The 20,522-nt window shown below is 48.8% G+C and overlaps 2 protein-coding genes across 3 annotated transcripts in view; one reads left to right on the top strand and one right to left on the bottom strand.

Annotated features, from left to right (window-relative positions):
- Positions 1-5,208, top strand: part of FBXO7 (F-box protein 7) — a 25,227-nt gene extending 20,019 nt beyond the window's left edge. For both annotated transcript variants that reach the window (XM_080811687.1, XM_080811688.1), the window contains exons 7-9: positions 1,410-1,586; positions 3,511-3,548; positions 4,515-5,208. In XM_080811687.1, the coding sequence (XP_080667813.1) occupies positions 1,410-1,586; positions 3,511-3,548; positions 4,515-4,904 (605 nt within the window). In that variant the 3' untranslated portion in view covers positions 4,905-5,208. The remainder of the gene's footprint in view (positions 1-1,409; positions 1,587-3,510; positions 3,549-4,514) is intronic.
- Positions 5,209-11,485: 6,277 nt separating this feature from the next.
- SYN3 (synapsin III) overlaps positions 11,486-20,522 on the bottom strand; it is a gene marked incomplete at both ends in the record, with an annotated part of 414,093 nt that continues 405,056 nt past the window's right edge. Inside the window, 3 exons of the mRNA XM_080812195.1 lie at positions 11,486-11,618; positions 14,721-15,012; positions 20,016-20,103. Coding sequence (XP_080668321.1) covers positions 11,486-11,618; positions 14,721-15,012; positions 20,016-20,103 — 513 coding nt within the window. The remainder of the gene's footprint in view (positions 11,619-14,720; positions 15,013-20,015; positions 20,104-20,522) is intronic.

The following is a 20,522-nucleotide window of genomic DNA, read 5'->3' as shown; positions in this document are numbered from 1 at the left end:
CACCCCGCTGAGCAGAGAGCCCAATGCCGGGCTCAATCCCAGGACCCTGAGATCATGACCTGAGCTGAAGACAGAGGCTTAACCCACTGAGCCACCCAGGGACCCCCCACATGCGTTCTTTTTTAATGCTAACAAGTCTGAAGGAGATTTTAGTCTCATTGTATAGGTGATAAAACTATTTTTTTGAGGTTTTGTAATTCATTCAGAGTTCTCATATTAGCGAGCTCTTATTTATGTTGTAGTAAAAAAAAAAACACTTTAAAATCTCAGTGACTTAATGCAAACAACGGACTCTTCTCACTCATGTACGTGTTGTGTGGGGGTTAGCTGTGGCTGAAGGAGCGGGCCTTCTCCAGGATGTGCTCTCGTAGCAGAGGGAAAAGAAGGCCGGTGGCCCACCCGTTTGTTGGTTCTTTAAGCTTTTGCTCGGAGGTGATGTGCCACTTCCACTCATATTTCACTGCACAAAACCCATCAAAATGGCCAAGCCTGATGGCAGTGCAGTGGGGATGTGTAATTAGAGGCTAGAAAATGAGAATCCTAATCTACTACAATCCTTTAGCTGGAAAATAACTTTAGATTTATACAAACACATATGTGGCTTTCATTAACTCTCTGTATATTGAGATATTTTAGGTCTCCAGTTGCATGGGCCCAGACTGCTGTTACCATAGTTTTCTTCTTTAGGTGGAGGTAATAGAAGAGAAAAATGTGAATTTTAAAACCCTTTATTGGATTTCGATTATCTTTGCTAGTGGAGAACAATATCGCATCTATTTCAAGGCGCTAATACGAAACCATTTTTGTTTGACTTTGGAAGATGATGTTCCTTTCCCTCCTTGGCTTGCCTCTGAAATTGATCTACTTCCTTTTTTTTTCTAGCCTGCTAGACTGCAGATAATAGTGCTGGCTAACACTTGAGTGTTTGTTCAATGTGTGTATCCGTACATTGAATTCTCCTCAGGGAGGTAGGCAGTACTAGTCCCCCATCTTACAGATTAGGAAGCTGAATTATAGTTTAAGTAACTTGTCCCAAGGCACACAGCTAATAAGTGGCAGCATTAGGAACCAGTTACAAAAGCCAACATCCGTCTTTCGTAGTTGAGTAGAGAAGTTTTTGTTGCATTGACTATTGGGAGGCCATTGGCTGACATTTAGAAGTTGTCAAAGTTACTAATTTGGTCTGTATTAAAAAGTATTCATCTTTTCAGTAAAACATTGAGGGAATAAGGGACTTAGTAGTAGCCATCTGGTTGACCTGGGGTCAAAAGTTTGTTGTAGGTGTCACATACTTGGATTGTGGAGACAACCCTCTAATTTGTCACTTAGGAACAAGTTGGTAGCTGTTAAATATGTGGGGAAAGCTCGATGTTCTTTACTTAGTGATACCTCTTCTTTATTCTTTACAGCACTGAACCTACCGGACGTGTTTGGGTTGGTAGTCCTTCCTTTGGAGCTGAAGCTGCGGATCTTCCGACTTCTGGACGTTCGTTCCGTTCTTTCTTTGTCTGCGGTTTGTCGTGACCTCCTTATTGCTTCAAATGACCAGCTGCTGTGGAGGTGTTTGTATCTGCGGGATTTTAGAGGTGATTGTTACGATGACATGTTAATCTCTTTCTTACCAAGGTCTTAATTATTTAGCTCACCAAGTTTTTAGTTGTAGGCTCTTTTTTTTTTTTTTCTTAAAGATTTTATTTATTTGACAGAGATCACAAGTAGGCAGAGAGGCAGGCAGAGAGAGAGGAAGAAGCAGGCTCCCTGCTGAGCAGAGAGCCTGATGCGGGGCTCGATACCAGGACCCTCGGATGGTGACCTGAGCCGAAGGCAGAGGCTTTAACCCGCTGAGCCACCCAGGCGCCCCGGCTCTTTTTTTTTTAAGAGTTGCAAATCATCATAACCTGTAGCCTTATCGGAAGGAGATTCTAAGCCTCATGTACTTTTGCCTATATCCTGAAAACTCTTCCCAGTCTTTTTTGTGTTCTCCATAACACAAGGAGACTAGTAGACGAAGTAGCGTATTTCAGGAATTTCGAAAATTTTGGAAATTAGAAAAATTTCAAGTTTATTCTTTCTTTTTAGACCATCCTCCATTTGTGACTTAGTCTGGTGCATTTCCAAGCTCCCATGGTTGTGACCATGTGCACAAGCTAAGAGAGCCCTGCTTGCTTTCATGTGGCTTTATTTCCATATAGTCTCATTTATGGTGACCTGGTGATCACTGTAGCAGTGATGATGGTAGAACTCAGGGGTGGGGAGAAGTTACCCCAATGTAAAAGCCCTTTGTCTGGTGTATCAAGATTTCCAGATACTAGCCTGGGATCCTGATTATGGAATTTCTTTTCTGTGTGTCAGTGTTTTTTTTAAAAACTGATGTGACTCTGAGGTGGGTCATGAAATCAATGCAATAAAAAAAAACAAAAAACCATTTGCATTTTATAAAATAGTTGTAAACTTCTTCAGTATATGTATATATAGGTATATACTGCATTGTGATGTAAAAAATATTTGTGGTTCACATCAAGAGAGTGTGAATGATGGTGCTTTGTATAACATACCCTCTTGGCAACTGTAGAAATCCTAGCAGATAGATCCCCTTCCTTCTTTTTGGTACTGAGAATATTATGTAGAGTCATTTGGATTAATAAAAAACTTAGTTTTTTTCTTTAAAACCTCAAAAAATAAGAAGTGAATGACCTGGTTTTTCTTTGTCCTCCTCCTTGATTCCTAAGGCCCTACATTATTCATGCCTCTGAATCCAGAGTTCAAAATATCAATTTGTGCCAGGAGACAGCAAGTATCATCTCAAATTTAAAAAAAAATTAATTATAGTGAAAAAGAAAAGATAAAATGACCAAAGTATATAGAAGAACTAACTGAAAAACAGGCTGTGATAAAAAGGGGCAAAAAGCCCTTTTACATACATTCTCAAATTCAGATATAAAATACAGTCAGTTTCTATCTCATTTCCAGATTGTGGTCCATAAGCTGAGGGTTCAGATTTCATAATAAATTTCTCTGTGGGCATAATGTTAGTCATCCTGGCCGTACTATTACGAGTTGGGAGAAGAAAACCCAGATATGGAAGAAAACTTGAAGTCAGCTTTCCCTCCAGTAATGATGGGCTGCGATGCACACCCAGAGATCGTCACCCAGACAGTGTCGCAGAGACTCGGGTTAGAAGGAGCGGCCACGCCCAGATGAGGCCGGGGAGGAGGCACAGCGAGGGACAGCGGGGGCAGGGAGAGCGGTCCGCGGGCCTCCATATTCCTCAGGGCGTCCATGCACGGACTTCCCATGAGCAGCGACAGTTGCCTTCAGCCAGTTAGAGTGGTTTGAGTCCGGTGCAAGGTCAGGCCCTACAGTGTGTGGTAAACAAATGATTTGTGTTCCTTTTTGTGCTTCGTGTGTAAGCTTCAGTTTCCTTAGGACAAAAGCAGAAGTGCTGTTTAATGCTGGATGCATGAAGCATATTAAATCCTTATTTTTATTTTATTTTATCTTTTTTCGTAGATGGGACTGTTAGAGCTCAAGACACAGATTGGAAAGAAGTAGGTATTACTATCGAGGCTAATGTTAATATAAGCACAGAAATAACTAGTGAGTTAATACGTTAAAGGCATATTATCACTTTTGTTGTGTGATGAAATCTATTCTCATTATGTTTGTTGCTAATTTTCAGTAATTGAAAGTGTTCTTTAACTTTTACCTTAGACTCAGTCCTTTTCTTACATAGGAAAAACAACATTACCTCAATGATTGTTTTCCACCTTTACTTAATGTAAAACATTCTCTCTTCCTCTGTTGCAAAAAATGTTAAGTTTCTGTGCTGGAGTGGTCCAGCTGTTCAGCTCATTAGACGCGTGTGCTGGGACAAGAGTAAGTGTTGTTTGACATGCAGACACCTACTGTACAAGACGGGGGCAGGGCTCCCGAGAAACTGGGGGGGCGGCTAGAGAGGGGTGCTCAGCTGTGTCCGCTCGCAGCCCCGCCTTCAGGAGGACGTGCCAGCCTCCGAAGCTGGCGTCCCTTTTGTTGCAGTTTTAAGTTTCGCTCCATTAGCGTGGTTTAGGCGAAAAAGTGTATTTAAATGCTGTCCTCCCGCCACCCCCAGGACCTTAACTTTATATTTGGGGGTATGATATTCTCAACGGATATTTAAATCTTCCACTTTCAAGAAAAGCTGACCTAAAATTACATGTGAGTCCGAGCGCTCTAGACTGCAGTCTAGAAGTACGTGTCCCTCAGTGATCCTGCCTTGGGATTGAGTGTTTCTCCAGGGCGACACAGTTGCTCAGTTGCGGTGCGGTTAGAGGACACTTTGTTCGGCCTTGTCTTCACAGCTACTGCCTCATTCGTGCAGATGGAAACTGGTAAAAGTTCTCTGTGTGCACCGGTTCCTTTGTCTGCTCCAGAGTGTGGGCAAAGGAAAAGTGTAGAGAGAGCAGTGGAAGCAAATTGGAACTTTGGAGAAGCCTCCAGATCACTTACCGCATCTCGTTCTTGTGTTTCTGTAGCTCTACAGGAAGAGGTACAGACAAAGAAAAGAAGCTCAGAGAGGACGCCACATGTTGTTCCCACCATCGTCGCCCCACCCCATGCCGCTCGGCCCCAGCCCCTGGCACCCCAGGCCCTTTCCTCCCAGCTCTCTCCTTCCTCCAGGAATTATTGGTGGAGAATACGATGAGAGATTAACACTTCCTTTTGTTGGGGACCCCATCAATTCACTCATCCCAGGGCCCGGGCAGACACCAGGCCAGTTCCCTCCACTCAGACCACGTTTTGATCCCATTGGCCCGCTTCCAGGACCTAACCCCACCTTGCCAGGGCGAGGTGGCCCGAGTGACAGATTTCCCCTAAGGCCCAGCAGGGGTTGGCCACCTGACAGCCGGCTACCGTTCATGTGATTGATTTGTAATCTTACTTCTGGAGCTTGTTTGGTTTTTCGTTTTTAAAACCGCAGATGTCATCTTGTCAGGGTGCTGATCTCTAGCGTTTCCTGATTGTGATGCTGAGGAATGCACTCCCTGTGGCCTTTCGGTAGATACTTAAAGCTCCAGGGGCGGTGGGGCCCACAGGGTCCTGTAGGACCGGGTTGGCCTTGGAAATAGTTGGCTCCTGACCTCCCCCCTCTGAACTCTCCTCTTGAGTGAAGGTGGTTCACTGGTAAATGTTCTGCACCAGATTAAAAATAAATTAAGTATAAATCACACGGCAGTCTTAATTTTTATTACAGAAAGAGAATACTCAGAACAGCTTCACAACATTACTTGGAGTTTTCAGAGTGATCAGAGAACCCATCCAGTGCCATCAGATTGTGGCGGGCGATTCTGTAAAAATTATTTTTCAGGGGCACCTTCTCTTCAAACAAAATCGTTTGCAGAAGCCTGATTTATAAAAGGAATAAAAGCCAAGCTAGCTCGGTTGAACTGGACTTGGGCTGGGCGCTTTGGACACCCACCTGCTCGGTCCACCTCCTCTCTCTGCAGTGCTTTCGCAGCTTCTCTGGTGGGAATTCTGGGCTCTGCAGCAGCATTTCTTGACAACTGTTGCGTCATAGGGACTCTTGTTTCTGGCTTCTCCTGGAGTGGAGTTATGATTTTTTTCCCTTGTGTTTGGAACACTTGGTGCCTGATTTGTAATCTGAACAGGTGACAGCTTTTAACATCAGTCTCACTGCTTTGAGTGCTGGTCAAATACTTGTTTTCAAAGACAGCGTCTTATTATTCGAAGAACATTTTGCTTTTAAGATTTAAAATGCACAAAATTCAGGATTTATTCATCTTACAAGAAAAAGGCCAAACACACATGTCTTATCGTACAACTATACAAACATGCTATAGTGACAAATGAAAATCTGAATCACAACACAGAAATAAAACCCTATTAGTGTTTGCGGACAATATTTAGGAATATTGTCAATGTCTTCCTGCTTTTTAAAAAATCTGTTTTGCATATAAGGAAATGGCTTGGAATGTTCTATGCCGCAAGAATATTTTGAGTCCTACATACATGTGAAAATATTTTTTTTGCTACACATATAGTCTTTATTCCCATCACAGTGAAGAAAATTCAGTCAATAGGATTTTCTGGAGGCCACGCCGCCTGTAGTAGCTTAATGTACATAGGCAAAGGATTGGGGCTTTGATATTTCTTTCTGTGGTATTTTGTGATAGCTGAACTATAGGACAGCTTTTTAAAAAAACAAGTGTCCACTAGATGCAGTGTGGCTCTAATTGGGTCTGGGCTGAAGAATTGCCTGAAGCTTTGGTGGGTCCAAGTACACCCTCCTCTATCTCTACACTTCTCCATGGGCGTCTATGGTGTTAGGCTGTAGTGCGTGTGTGTGTGTGTGTGTTTCTGTGCACGCGCGTGTGTAGTGGGAGAACATAGCGATGGCCAGAAGCACCAAATACTATAAAACAATGAGTTTGCAAAATGCAGTCGTTTTTGAAGGGCCCTTGACAGGTCCACGAGTGGTGCTGGTGTCCCGTGGCTGCAGGCTCCTCCCTCCGACACACCTCCGGCTTCCCGGCCAGCATGACACATCTCTTAGGGGAGCATATTGGCGGTGTGCCATATGCCTGGATTTGGAGTCCTAAATCCTTAAACCAGCCTCAAAGCTTTTCCTCTTGAATAGCTAAATTTATAGTTTAGAAGCTTGTAAACTCCTACATTCTTTTCATTCGGCTGAAACTGTGGAGCCCTGTGTATTGCTGGTGGGTCACGAGGGTGAGATCACGGTTTGGCGGCGGCATGTGCACTGTGTGACTTTCTGACATCACTCGGATCCTGCTGGGACGAGGCGGGATAGCGTCGAGCGCCACTGGAGGCGTTGCGGGAAGACGCGGTTCTTCGGTGGCTTGGAGCCTTCACGACTTTCTGTGGCCCTGTATTTTTCTCCTCCCATTAAAATACTAACAGGAGCTTGCTCTCTCTCCGCTCCCTCCTCTTTCAAACTTAGTTTTATTGTTAATTTTAAGTATCAATTTGAGAGAGAGCACAGGCAGGTGGAGGGACAGAGGGGGAGGGAGAAGCAGGCTGTCTACTGAGCAGGGAGCCCAACGTGGGACTCGATCCCAGGACTCCAGGATCATGACCTGAGCCGAAGGCAGACACTTAACTGACTGAGCCACCCAGGAGCTCCCCCTCCCCTTCTCTTTATAAATGGAAGATATGGTTTGCCATGGCTGGACAGCAAATCATGGGCGGTATCCTTTCCCTCCGATGGAAGGTTTTGTGATTCCCTCTGTAAAAATGGTTAATTTTGTCCTCTCACTCTTGGCGTTCCAGGTTCTGAGATCACTGCTTAGCCTCAGATCTCAGTAATTCTTATTCTGATGGAGCCAGACTCTCCGCCCTTTCCTCCCTGGGCTCGAGGCGGGTGCCAGGACTTTCCTTTCTCCTTCCCTGGGCGGTGGCTGCCAAGTGCTAACTTGCTTCTGCCCGAGACTCAACGGAAGACCGCAGGTAGCAGATGCTGACACTGAGTTTGGAAACGGGAATCACAAGTGGGAAGACCGAGCAATCGGAACACAAACCATGGAAGGCAAGGGGGACTTTAAAGGATTCACACACATGCATTGTAGAAGGAACATTTCATTTCTGATTGGTTTTCCCTTAAAGGAATGCTGCCCTGATTTCAGAAATCACGTCCTGGCCGTTCTCTTCCTCTCAGCCGGCCGGTCGAGAGAGCTCTCAACCCAGCATCTAAGAGTCCTGGTCTCATCCATTTTGACTATTTTGTCATCTATTTTGTCATCTATTTTGTGCAGACACACAAGGGAGCCTCTGTGCCCTTTCTGCCTTCTGTTTGGTTAATGGTCCGACCTGACTTGCTTGTTGCCCAAACTTCCAATTCATCACCAACCAAACCCCAAATGCTTTCTCTTAGAGTCCAAATATTAGACTGAACCTCGGAATTTTATCACTGACTGCGTGGGAATTGGGGACAGCTTCTGACCCTTGTCAGTAGGGTTAGTAACCAGCCGGTGTGCTCTCCAGGATGAAGAATGCGTGCTACCAGGGAAGTGCACTTGGGCCCTGACCTAGTCCATCCGATTTCCCCGACTGTTGCCTCCGCCCGCCTGACTTAACCGGCTTCAGCTCTGACTCTGACCCGTGTCCTCTCACCAGTGCTAAATACAGAAGGCAGAACGAGCCCCCGACCTGTCCCATGACACCGAGTGAAGCACAAGCTGTCTGCTCCCTGGTGCTGGGAGGGGTGGGCTCCAAAGGGACCCGGTGTGCCTGCGAGAGGCCTGGAGCTGGGGGGGCCCGGCTGTCTGCGAGGCTCTGCTGGGCTCTGGTGTGGTGCGTGGTCTGCGCGGGGCCCCTCAGTCTTGGTCTCCGCTGTATGAGCCTTCGTATTGTCCTGGTCCGCTCGCCACGGCCTCTTCTGACTGTGCCGATGCTGGCACCCTGTCCTGCCGGCTCCTGGCCCTGGTGCTCCTGTGGCTGCCCCTGCCCCCTGGCCATGTGCCCCATGGGGGAGGCCTCCTGGCCCCCCGATTCTGCTCCCATTCCTTTTCAGACTCTGATTCTTTTCCTGGGCAAGTGACTTCCTCACACGGAGGCTCTTCTGAAGACAGCCTTTTTCTCCAATCTTCACACTTTGTGTATATTTTACTAGTTTCCTAAAACATGTCCTGGGTACCTGTGTGCCAAGCAGTGTGCCCCGTGCTTGACTCGCATGGCTCATCCTTGAGCTGCCCGTGCCAGCTTGCTCTCCCCGGGGCTCCTTCTGCCGCAGACTCCAAGGGAACATCAGGAGGCGGCCCCCTGGGCTTTGCTATGGTGTTTGTGACCGTGTGAGTGAAGGCCTGTCCTCCCTGCCTCCTCAGCAGGCGTGATCATTTGGAGGGAGTGCAGTAATGGTGAGAACCCTGAGGGGTAATGGAAGAGAGAGGGTACCCCGGGGGGTAATGGAAGAGAGAGGGTGTGTATATTCAGCATCCCTGGAAAGCTGACTTTACACCTAAGCCACAGAACCATCTCACCATGGCCACAGGAGGAAGACCACGGTATTTTCTCGTGCTGGCGGCAGTGTCCCCTGAGGCTGCCTCCTTCAAACCCCACTGGGCGTCACTTTAGCACAAACCAAAGGGCTCTTCCTCAAGTTTCAGCCTCACTAAGTCAAACTGGAGGGACAATGCTAGGCTTCCCCTGGGTCAAAAGCAAAACAACACACAACCTTTCAGAACCTCCGCAGGGTGACTCCCTTCCTCGCGTCCTTTTGTCCTTTCCCATTCCAAAATGTCACAGCTATGAAAGGTGAAGAGTTTGGGAGGGACACGTGCTAGCCCGTGTGAGCAAACAGCCCGTTTTGGGGCTCCGTGCTCTTGCCAAGACCACTCTTGGTCTCAATGCTCAAATTTTCCAGTGGAAAATTGCTTCCGATGTGCTGGCCGTGGTGTTATTGTCACGGATCATGTGTGCACGGTTCTAGAAATCCGGATGCCTGGCTGGATGAAAAAAGTGTGTGCTACTGTAGCTGGAGTATCTGGGAGCTGGAGCTTGAGAGTTGAGATGTTTTTAGGGAAGGGACAGATTGTGGGGAAGTGGGAGCATTTCAGCCAGGCAATCCGGTTTGTGGAACCACGGGTTCTGCTCACCAGAGGACTGGGTCCCTGGGTGTACGGCATCCCTACCAGTGCTGCCCTCGAGGCGTGGCCTTCCCACGCCGCTGGGGGGCGCTGCTGGGCTGACTTCAGTATGCGCTTCAGTACGCACGTGAACTACGTGGGGAGACTGACCAAACATACGGGTCTGGGCCTTACCACCAGAAACCCCGACTCCTTTGGTCTGAAATGAAGCTAGCTGCGCCCACACTTCAAGAAACTTTGCCGGGCCTATGACCCCTCTGTTGTGTGTTTTGGGTTGCATTTGATTAATTACTAAGTGAGAATCAAGTGAGGTTGACTTTTTCAGATCTGAATCTCCCATGCACGTGCGTGATGATTGCCTCGGGTGGTTTCTGTGTTCTTGATCTTCCAATCATGTGGGCTTGGTGGTGGCGGTACACCCTGTCCTACAAGCTTCCTCTCCTCTAGAATGTAGCTCCAGGCCAAGGACAAGTCCAGTGTCACCTCCCTCTCTCCTTCTCTGTCAACAGGGAGGGGAAGATGTGTCTCAAGTTGCAAAGTAGGCTGTAAGGGGAGAGCGCGGTGGCTGTGTTCTCACGTCCTGGGCCCTTTTCAAGCCCAGGAGGCTGGTTCTGGCACCGGCAATGTTTGTAGCACCGGGTGCGTGGGAACTAGGGGCAGCCCTGCACCCCGTCTGATCACGGGAGGCAGTCCTATGTAGGGGAAGAGCTTAGGGAAAGGAGTCGGGACCTTTGCCAGCTCTGCAGGGAACGGGTTTTGTCAGATAAGTTTGAGTTAAGCAAGGTGAAAGCTCATTTCTTTACTGCAGGAGGCCAGAGGGCCTTGACATGTAATGTGTACTACCAACCTCAAAACAAGAAATAGAAACAGTGTTTCCTAAACATATTTGACCATGGGACCCTTTTATAACTGAGTAACCTACCGTGCCTTGCTGGCAACAGTCCCTGACATGCCAGCCTCAAAGTTCCTGTCACGGCCCTTCCTCAGCCTGAGCCACTGATCCGCGGACTCTCTCTGGCTCGTCCTCTATCCTGGAGTAGGGGACAGCGTTCCTGGCGGGAATTCAGAGTTACTCGTGGTGTAACACAGAGTGGCTGGAGGAGCCCTAAGCTGACTCCCGCCTTGGGAAGTTGAAGGCATTGTCCTCTGGGAACTAGAGATGATTCGTCAAAGAACCTGTGGTCTGCTCTTGGCTGTCCAATCTGGGCATGAGCAGCTCTTCAAGACTTCCCCTCCATTTCTGTTGTGTTCTGGAAGGCCCCACTTGTCACACAGGGTCTGATTTATATCCATGGTTCTCTAGATCCCATCGGTGGCCACATGGGATGGGGTTCAGCCTGGCTGGTCTGAGGGGTGATCTCGAGCCTGGATGGAGCTAGCATGGGTAGGTAGTAGGTGCCCCTGGCTGGGCTTTTCTCTTTCTGTTTGCAAAACACTGTCAGAGGATTATTGCCTCCAATGTCACTGAGGTCCCAGTGCCTGCACCTGACGGAAGGGAGGCCAGGCCTAGAGGGGGCCTTTGCCTGAAGGCAAGCAAAACACTAACAAGAAATGTGAAAACTAGCCACACACAGACATTTCACTTGGTTATCTGAGGCAGGGGAGCAAGCATGTGGGTGGGCAGGGTGATGTGATGCCTTTAGGGCCTGATCGAGGAACCTGGAGGCTCTCAAAGGCCCACCACTGAGTTGGCTGACGCTGGAATGTCATGGTAAAGGGAGGGGGAACACGTATACATACTCAGTTCCTGGGTCAAAGGCATTTAGAGAGTATATTCTCAGGCCCTCCATTCTGTTCCCATCGGGAACCAAGGCTGAGAAGGAAGGTGAGACAGGAGAAGGGTGAGTGGAATGGAGCACTCCCCTGTCCCAGCCCTGGCTGGGTTAGTCAGAGAACAGGCTGGCAAAGGACTTCCTCAGGTTGCGGATGGTTTCGGCCTTGGCCTCGTCTTCACTTGGGGTCCCGCGCTGGGAAGCATCAGATGTGCTGAGGCTGTTAGTCAGGGACTGGGATTTGCTGAAACAGAAAGGTGAGGGGGGTTGGGGGCGACCGGGCCTGGGACACCAGTCGCAGGGCCTTGCCTGGAAACTGGCTGGGTGAACGCAGTCATCACAAGGATGTGATGACCGGAAACCAGGCGTCCCAACGCTTACATGATGCTAAATGCATGACACGCAGCCTTTCACCTGTACAGTGGTGATCGGTGCAGAAATCGGGCTCACACCAGGTAACCGGGGAGCGCCCAAGGCTGACGTTCTGCCCACTAAGCCAGGCTGCTCAGAGGGCAGGCGTTCCTAGCCGGCCACCTCCGTGCACAGACCCGTGTGGCCAACTGTGAATTTTCTGGATCAGCGTCGGGCTGTGGCGGCTCCTCCTGTCCTTCCTGGCACTAGTTTGGGAATCAGGAGGCCCGTGTCCTGGACCCCGCTCTGCCATCTGCCCCCTCTGGCCTCGCCAAGTGACCTGCAGCTCAAGGCATCCTTCGATGAAAAGGACATTGATGAAAAGGAGGGCCAGTCGAGCTCACCCCTGGGCCTTTTCTCTCCCACTCGGGGCTGCAATTCCCACCTTTCCCTTGAAGCCTTTACTACTGATTCCGGCCTGCCTTGGGATTCTCAGGGTGCCCACTGTTTGAGCCTTGGTGCCAGCCTAAGGCTTGGCGATGGGGCCGTGGAGATGGATGTAACTGGGGCCTTGCTCTCAGGAGGCCCAGCCTCTGGTGGGGGTGACACACAGAAGAGCTGCTGTAAAAAGGCCAAAGTGTGAGAAAGTTCCGCACAGTCTTGTCATCACCATAAAACCCCAATCCTCTCTTAAATGGGGACCATCTTGTACCCCTTGCTTATTCCGCAAGGGCCTTGTCCAGAACTAGGTGCAGACTGGGGATCTGATAAATACTTGCCGACTTGAACTGAAACACATAAGCAGTAAATCGGGAGTTTCAGTGTTTTTAGCTGGATTGCTATAGGGTCAGTACTTACCATCCCCAATTCCAAAGCCCCCGCCTGTCCTGGGATGGGCTGAGTGGAGAGAGGCTGTCTTAGATACATCTATAAATTGCCAGAAGCTTTCTAAGCACTAACTGTATATAAACTCATTTTAATCTTCGTAATAACCCTGTGGGCTGAGTACTACTGTCCCCATTGTGCGTGTGAGGAAGTAGAAGCACAGAGAGGTTGAGTCATGTTGCTGAGGTCATACAGCTTTTGCAGGGGGAGAGCTGGGATTCGAAACCAGGTGGTCTGACTCTGGAGTCTGAGCTTTCAACCACGGGCCATATTTCCCGGGGGACCTCTTGCTAATACCCATCAGATTCAGAATGCCTTTCTCCTTGGATCCGGCAACAGCCTTGCTGGCATCTTCTCTACAGCTCATCCTGCATATGTGAGAAGCAGTGCGTGTGCAAGGTTATTCCCTGTAGCCTTCTCTGCAAGAGCAAACCAAATTTCTGTCTGCGGTGGAAGGGTCAGACTATAATTCAGCTCTACAGAGGAATACGTATGACACAGCTGTGAAAAGGAAACATTTTCAGTGAACTGATGGACGAACTTTAGGGTTTATTGTTAAATGTGAAAAACAAGGAGGCTGGGGTGGATAGGAAGTACGACCATTTGGAAAAAGCAGGGCCGGGAACCAACATGTATTTTTGTGTTTGTGCGAGGAAACACTGGAGGGGCGCACAGGGAGCTCACAAGAGCGGTCACCTCTGGGGAGCAGGGGGCAGAAGGTTCTGGATGGGAATGAGGTGGGAGGAAGTTGTTTCATTGTGTCCCTTTGCTATTGCTGATATCTTTTAGATCTCTGAGCCACGTGAATGGATGACCCGTTCAAACACATAATGGTTAGCCTGATCTGTGGACTGGCTCTGTGCTCAATCCTGGCTCTTCCGCTCACCAAAAGTGGGAACTCTGGCAAGTTATTCATCTCCTCCTCATTCGTAAAATGCAGATAATAACAGTTACTAACTCCTAAGCTGTGAGAATTGAAGAAAAACCCCAATTAGGTGAAGTACTTGGCATGTGGTAAGTGGGCAAGGGCTGCTGGGAGTGAGGCTATGCTTATCGACATCAGTGCTTGGCACTGAAGGAAGGGAGGGGCTTTCCCAAGAAAAACACATCTGGGACCTCTCTGACCTCAGAGGCTTGAGAGGAAAGGGGACGCGTATGTGTGTCGTGATGACTTGTTTACAAACATGGCATGACAGCCATGGTTCCCCCCATGCCTGGGGTCTAGCCTTTCCCAATGTGGCTTTGCAGGCCCTCCTACCAAGGGTCTCTTTGGCCATGTGAGTTGCTTTGACCAAAAGCATGTAGTGGGATGAAAGGACCTTGTGTGACTTCAAAGCGGGGCCTCAAGAGGCCTTGAAGCTTCTACTTGTGCTCTGTGGGGATGGAATTCTACCATGTGAGGAGGCGGGACCCAGCCTGCTGGAGGTTGGGGCCCATGAAAGAGAGAGTCCCAGCTGACAGCAGATGTGTGGGTAAGGCCCTCTTGGACCATCCAGCATCTTGGCAACATCCAGTGAAGATGGCAGATGACCGCAGCCATATGAATGATCCCAGGAGAGTAGGGTTGCTAGATTTAGTAAATAAAAACACAGGATACCCAGTTTAAATCTGAATTTCAGATGAAAAACATACTTTTTGAAGTGTAAGTATAACCCATGCAATTTTGAGGATATACTTACACTCAAAATTATTCATCACTTGTCTGAAATGCAACTCTAACTGGGCATCCTATATTTTATCTGGCAACTCTGTAGAAGAGACGAGCAGAAGAACCTCCCAGTTGAGTCAAACTCAGCATAAACTGCTGAAGCAAAAAATTACAAATACAGAAAATGGATGTTTTCTTAAGCTACTCTTTCAGGGAGGTTTGTTATGCAGCAAGAGATAACTGGTGTGGGGGTGTGTGTGTGTGTATCTGGAGGACGGTGGTGGGAGCTACGCTGTACTCTGACCTCCTGAGCCCTGCCGGCCATCCAAGTTCCATCCTCTAGGCTTCTGACCATTTAAAATCTGGGTGAGGCCCTCTGTCTTGAGTCCCAGTCCTGAGTCGGCCCAGCTCTGCCCCCAACCCAGCTCCACCCTCAACCCTGCCCAATCCCAGAGCACTTACTTGAGATGAGGATGAGGTGGTGCTGGCTTCTTGGACTCTTCGCCCTGTTGGGAGACGCTTCGGCCTTGAACCGGGGGCCGGGGCTGGGAGGTGAGGGGGGCGCCTGGCTTGGAAGCCTGGTTTGGAGACGTGCCACTGGACGCCCGGGACAGCTGCGGAGAGCCTGGTGATCTCTGCTGCTGCGGAGATCCGGATGGGGGGCTCAGGGGCTGCTGGCCTTGCGGGGAGAGCCGCTGCTGAGACGGGCTTCCAGATCGCACGGGCTGCTGGGTCGGAGTTTGGCGAGGGCCCCCTACAGGGGGAAAGATGATGATGGTCAAGTTTTTAAGATAAACCTGGTTGCTTCAAGGTTGCTTCAAGGATGTCCATTACAGTTTTTTATAACAGTGAAAAGCTGAAAACAATAGAAATGCCCAATTGCGGAATTGATCGACATTAAGATACATCTATATAATGGAATATGCTGTGGCCATTATATGTTGTGGCAGAATCATAGTAAATGACAGAACATTGTTGATAATATGTGCTGAATATATACCGCGGACCAAAAAGGCAGCTTACAAACTAGCATGTGCGGGCTCATTCCATTTTAGCACACATGTATGTATGTTGCTCCGTAAAACATAAAGACTGGAAAGTTGTCCCCTCGAACCAGCATGTCTCTAATTTTAATGTGCACACGAATCACTGGGGGATCTTGTCAAAATGAAGATTCTGATACAGTAGGTACGGGAGGGAGAGTGTTGTGGACTGAACTGTGCCCCACCCCCCATTCATATTTTGAAGTCCTCACCGTCAAGGTGAGTATATTTGGAGATAGGGCTTTAAAGGAACAAATTATGGTTAAATGCTGTCATAAGGGTGGGGCCCTAATCCCATAGGACTGGTGTCCTTAGAAGAAAGACACACACACACACACACACACACACACACACACACACGTGCGTACGCTGAGGGCCACACGTGGAAAGGCCACGTGAAGACACAGTGAGAAGGTGCTGTGCACAAGCCATGGAGAGAACTTTCAGCCCTGTCGGCACCTTGACCTTGGACTTCAGCCTCCAGAACGGAGAGAGGATAGATGTCTTTTGTTGAAGCCACTCCGCCTATGGCATTTTGTTACGGAGGCCCACGCAGACCGCTACCGGCGGGCTCTGGGGTTCTGCGTCTCTGACAAGCTCCCAGGTGATCCTTCTGCTCTACACACTCTGAGTAAGAGCCTCGGCTCAATGATTATGAAAGTGGTGGGGTTAATTCTCTCCCTTTTGCTCACTGATGTTTTCCACGCTGAAGATGCATTGTTTTTGAGACAATGGATTATCCCTTACTTTCCAATAGCTCTTTAAACTTTTCTAAGAACTTTCAAAGACATATATATCATTTGATCTAGGGAGGAGCTGGTAGGGAAGACGCCATCCTTCTCAAGGAGAGATGCACACTGAGCATCCCCAAGGTCTCCCAGCTAGAAGGGGTAGCTGCAGGAAGTGCATGGGGTCTTGGCTTCTCCCTCTCGCTGCACAGAGCCTTCACGGACAAGCAAAGGGGCATCATAAGCTTGGGGACATTTTAGCCACCCGGAAATGACTTCAAGTGGAACTCCAAGGCCCCAGGCACGCAACATGCTCTCTCCCCACTCTGGAAGCCTGAGAATGTCAGGAATCCTGACTGTGAATTGCATCTTGCCCAAGCAGACGGGGCCCTGCTCCTGGGAGAGTGGGGAGCACCACGGTTGTCCTCGTCTGGCTTTGCTGAGATAACTTCAGACAGGTGAGGAGACTGGGCGTTCAAAGGGACTGGGGCCCGTCTCTGGGGCCCTTTCATAATGTGACTTCTGCTCATCTGCCCTCCCCGGGTCTTACTGAACACATTATACCCTGAACCTAGGGCTGGGGGCATGATCCGGGCAGCAGGCATGATCCCCACAAATGTGTCCCCATTTTTCAAAGAGGCTGAGCCCCAGATATACTGTGACTTGCTCAAGCTGTCACTTCTAATCAGAGAGCCAAGATTCAAGCTTAGCTCTCTTTGACCCAAAAGCTCTGTTTCCTTTTCTTTTTTTCCTTAAAAACAACAACAACAACAAAACCCAAACCCCACAAACTATGCCATGCAGGGCTGCCCTCAGTCCCCACATCTTTGTGCAAATGAAGAAAAGGCGCTACCCTCCAAGGGTGGCCCCTCTGAGCCAGGTGCAGGAGGAGGCCCCCCCACCCCCGCGTCATCCCAGCCGGCACCTTAGCAGAGGGCGCGCCCTGTATGCTTGGTGGCTGCTGCACCACACTGGTGGCACCAAGAGCCCGGGGGCTTAACTCCATTGTTGCTTTAACTTGCTATGGGCCATGAGTAAGTCCCCTTTCTCTGGATTTCTAGGTTCTCTGGGTTTCTGGGCCCTTGTCTGTAAAATGAGGCCCTCAGAGCAGTCACTCCACAGCCCCACCGCCCACCCCACCCCCGCCGACGGACGTTCTTGGGAGCTCGGGCAGCACCTCCGACACCGGACTGAACGGCAGCAAAGAGGTAGCAACTGGCCACACATGGCCTTGATTTGCTGTGCACCTGCCTTCGTCACCATCTGTCCCAGGGGCTCGGAGGGCCCAGAAATCTCAAACCCAAACAGCTCAATAAATGAAGCAGGCAAGTATCCCAAAACCTCATGGCAGCCCGAGCAGACTGCTACTTTAAATTTTTAAAAACATTTCCCCCTTGAGATAAAAATACAGGTCGGAAGATGCAAGCTGACAAGACAGACACGGCTGTGAAGGTGACAATAGGGAGGAGCCGGGCCTGAGGCAAACGGCGGAGTCCTGCTGTCCCAGGGAGCCCCTGCGATCCACTGTGGGGACACTGGCTGAGGAGGAACCCAAGCCCCTGGCTTCCGGAGCTTCTGCTCTATCCAGAGAACCTGAAATCGAGATATTTGTGCCAAAGCTCCTGATTTCTAAATGCTGGCTTACTCTCCTGTGTTTTAAACCCACTTCCGGTCAAAGGAAACCTCTGTTTTCTACTTTGATCTCAAGTCGTCCCATGCCCACCCCTATCCCGGGGCCGATAGTATCTTGGAAAAACCTGGATCCTCATTCATTCATTTATTTATTAACTATTTGTTGAATCCCACTTAGACACCTGGGCTTCCTCAAGAGACACTCATTTCTGGGGCGCCTGGGTGGCTCAGTGGGTTCAAGCCTCTGCCTTCGGCTCAGGTCATGATCCTGGGGTCCTGGGATCAAGCCCTGCATCCAGCTCTCTGCTCTGCGGGGAGCCTGCTTCCTCCTCTCTCTCTGCCTGCCTCTCTGCCTGCTTGTGATCTCTGTCAAATAAATAAATAAAACCTTAAAAAAAAAAAAGAGAGAGAGAGAGACACTCATTTCTTTCAGCGTCTTGGCAAAGCAAACAATTTAGTATTTTTAATTTCAGCACATACAAAAACCCATTAACTTATATATAGAAAGTATTTGCCCAAGCACAGGATTGGTGCTAAAAAATTATGAGGTTCTTTAAAAGAAAACTTCACTTTTACGATGAGTTCAAACAAACAAGTTAATAATGTGATCCTGTTATTTTGGGAACTCAATGAAAGCATTGTTTTTTAATTAGCCTTGTTATTTTTAATCTGAATGTTAATTCAATAAGCATTTGCTTTAATTATCTTAATTGGTTTTCAATTGATTGTTTTTCAACTCACTAAAAGTGTGTTTAGCCCCATGTCCCTTAAAATAATCTCTCTTTATCAAGCATGTCTGTACTCTGGGCGGGAGAGGAAACCAGAATACAGTAGCCCTCTGTTTTAAAAGTGCTCTGTTCAAATGTGTTTTAAAAAGTAAGTCCTGGGGCAGAGCGGGGAAGAAGAGGGCAGGGCGGAGGCACAGCCAGGAGCCTGGCAGGGGGATGAATAAATTATTTTTGAACATTTATAATGATGGAATTACCACTAGGCAGGAGGGTAGTGGGGCTGCTCTCCTTCTAAGGGTGGTTAACGGTACTGATCATTAAGAACAACATGGATAGTTTAATTGTTAATAAGACACACATTGTTGATAGTAAGTGTTCAACGGTGAGAGTTATATAGCTAGTTATTCCTAGTAAACTGAACTAACACCTGCTGGGCCTTACCCCTGCGCTGGGCACCTTGCTAGCTGCTTTGGCTGCACTGCCCGTGGACAGCTCCCCATAACCCCCCAGGGCAGCGGTTATACCGCTGGGGAGACCAAGGCTCAGAGAAACGACGTGACTTTCCTAAGGCTTAAGGGTACTGAGACGCCGAGGAGGATTCAAAACCACGTCTATCTGCCTCAAGAAGAATCCCGACGTCCAAGTGCATGGTGATAGAAGTTACGCAATTTCCCTTTTTTTAATTACTTTCTGCTTTTCTGAGAAGAGGTACAGACACAGGAAACATGGATGAGGCACTTTATCTGAGACCTGTGGGAGGCGAAGCTATTTAATGTCCAAGGCTGATTTTTTCCAAGAAACAATGAATATGTTACTTTAATCAAAGCGACTGGAAAGGCCACAACGTGAGAGTAAGGCTTTTCCTTTCTGATAGGTTCTAAGCTGGCCCTGGAGCAGTGAGTGCACCTGGAAGGTTCTGGCTGTGGCCTGGGTGTCCCCCCAGGCCTGTGCAGGAGAACACCCAGGCAGTGACATTCCGTGAGAAAGTTATTTATTGCCTCGGCTACATCCTGTCATCACTAGCGGATCGTTCTCTACTAAGTGGTGGCATTTACACAGTAATGCTGGCATAGTTTTTGAGGGAGAATTTCCATCAACAAAGTCATATATAATGTTCCGTGTTTCTTTCTCTCCCACTCTGGCTGCTTGGCTCATAAATCTACAATCAGGCACCACCAGTGGGTAAGAAACAGACACTTCCTCAAAGATCTGAAAAGCCAGACGTATAAACCTGCATTTTCTCACTGTGCTTCTTTGGGCAGAGCCTCCACGTCCACCTTTGGGATAAAGAGGATACTGATGTTTTCACTGGGGAGTGCTTGGGAGACAAAGGAGAAAAAAAAAAAAGGTGGGGGGGGATAGATGAGAAAGTCCCTCACTGGGGGGGCCTAGCACAGCTGAAGTACTCAGCAAATTCCCTGTCTCCCCGTCCTTCCTGTCTGAGTTGAAGGGGGTGACAGACATCACAGGCTGGTTTGTCGCGCACACAGAGGGAGTGCCCATATTCTGTGGACACAGGATTAAGATGGATTTTTCCAGAGTGCCTTCTGGAGACCATACATGGACCCCTCAGGGCATTTCAACGTCCCTGTATAATCTCCCTTGGTGACTTGTTGTGGCTCTTACCTTGTGTAGGTGGCCGTGGCTGGGGCTGTCCAAGCAGAGGTCCCATGTGGGCCGGCCCGGGGGATTTTGCTGGTTTGGACTGTGGAGCCTAGAGCAAGAGAAGAAAGAAGCCTGCTGCGATTACCACAGCCCTCTGCTTCCTGGGTGGGAGGGCAGGACTTACAAAGATCTTGTTATCACTGAGGTAAAACTTACGTAAGGCGCATGATTCTTAAGAGTGTACCATCATGACTTTTTACGTGTGCATACACCTGTGTGGCCACCACCAGGATCCGGACAGAACATTCCAGTGGAGAAGGCTGCCCCACACTCCTTCCCAGCCAACAACCCCCTCAAGTATAACCACCATTCGACAGCTATCATGAGAGATCTGTTTTTGTCGGGGGCAGGGGGGAGCAGGTTTTGAGACTTGCTTTTCCAGAAAGCTGAGAGCTAGCAAATTCTTTGGAGAACGATCTGGTAATCAGTGGTGAGGACCATGGAAGGGAGCTGTGTGGGAGCTTGTTG

Source organism: Martes martes, assembly GCF_963455335.1.
Source record: "Martes martes genome assembly, chromosome: 8".
NCBI classification, from domain to species: domain Eukaryota; kingdom Metazoa; phylum Chordata; class Mammalia; order Carnivora; family Mustelidae; genus Martes; species Martes martes.
The sequence above is the reverse complement of the archived record's forward strand: the minus strand, read 5'-3'. Positions and strand labels throughout refer to the sequence as shown.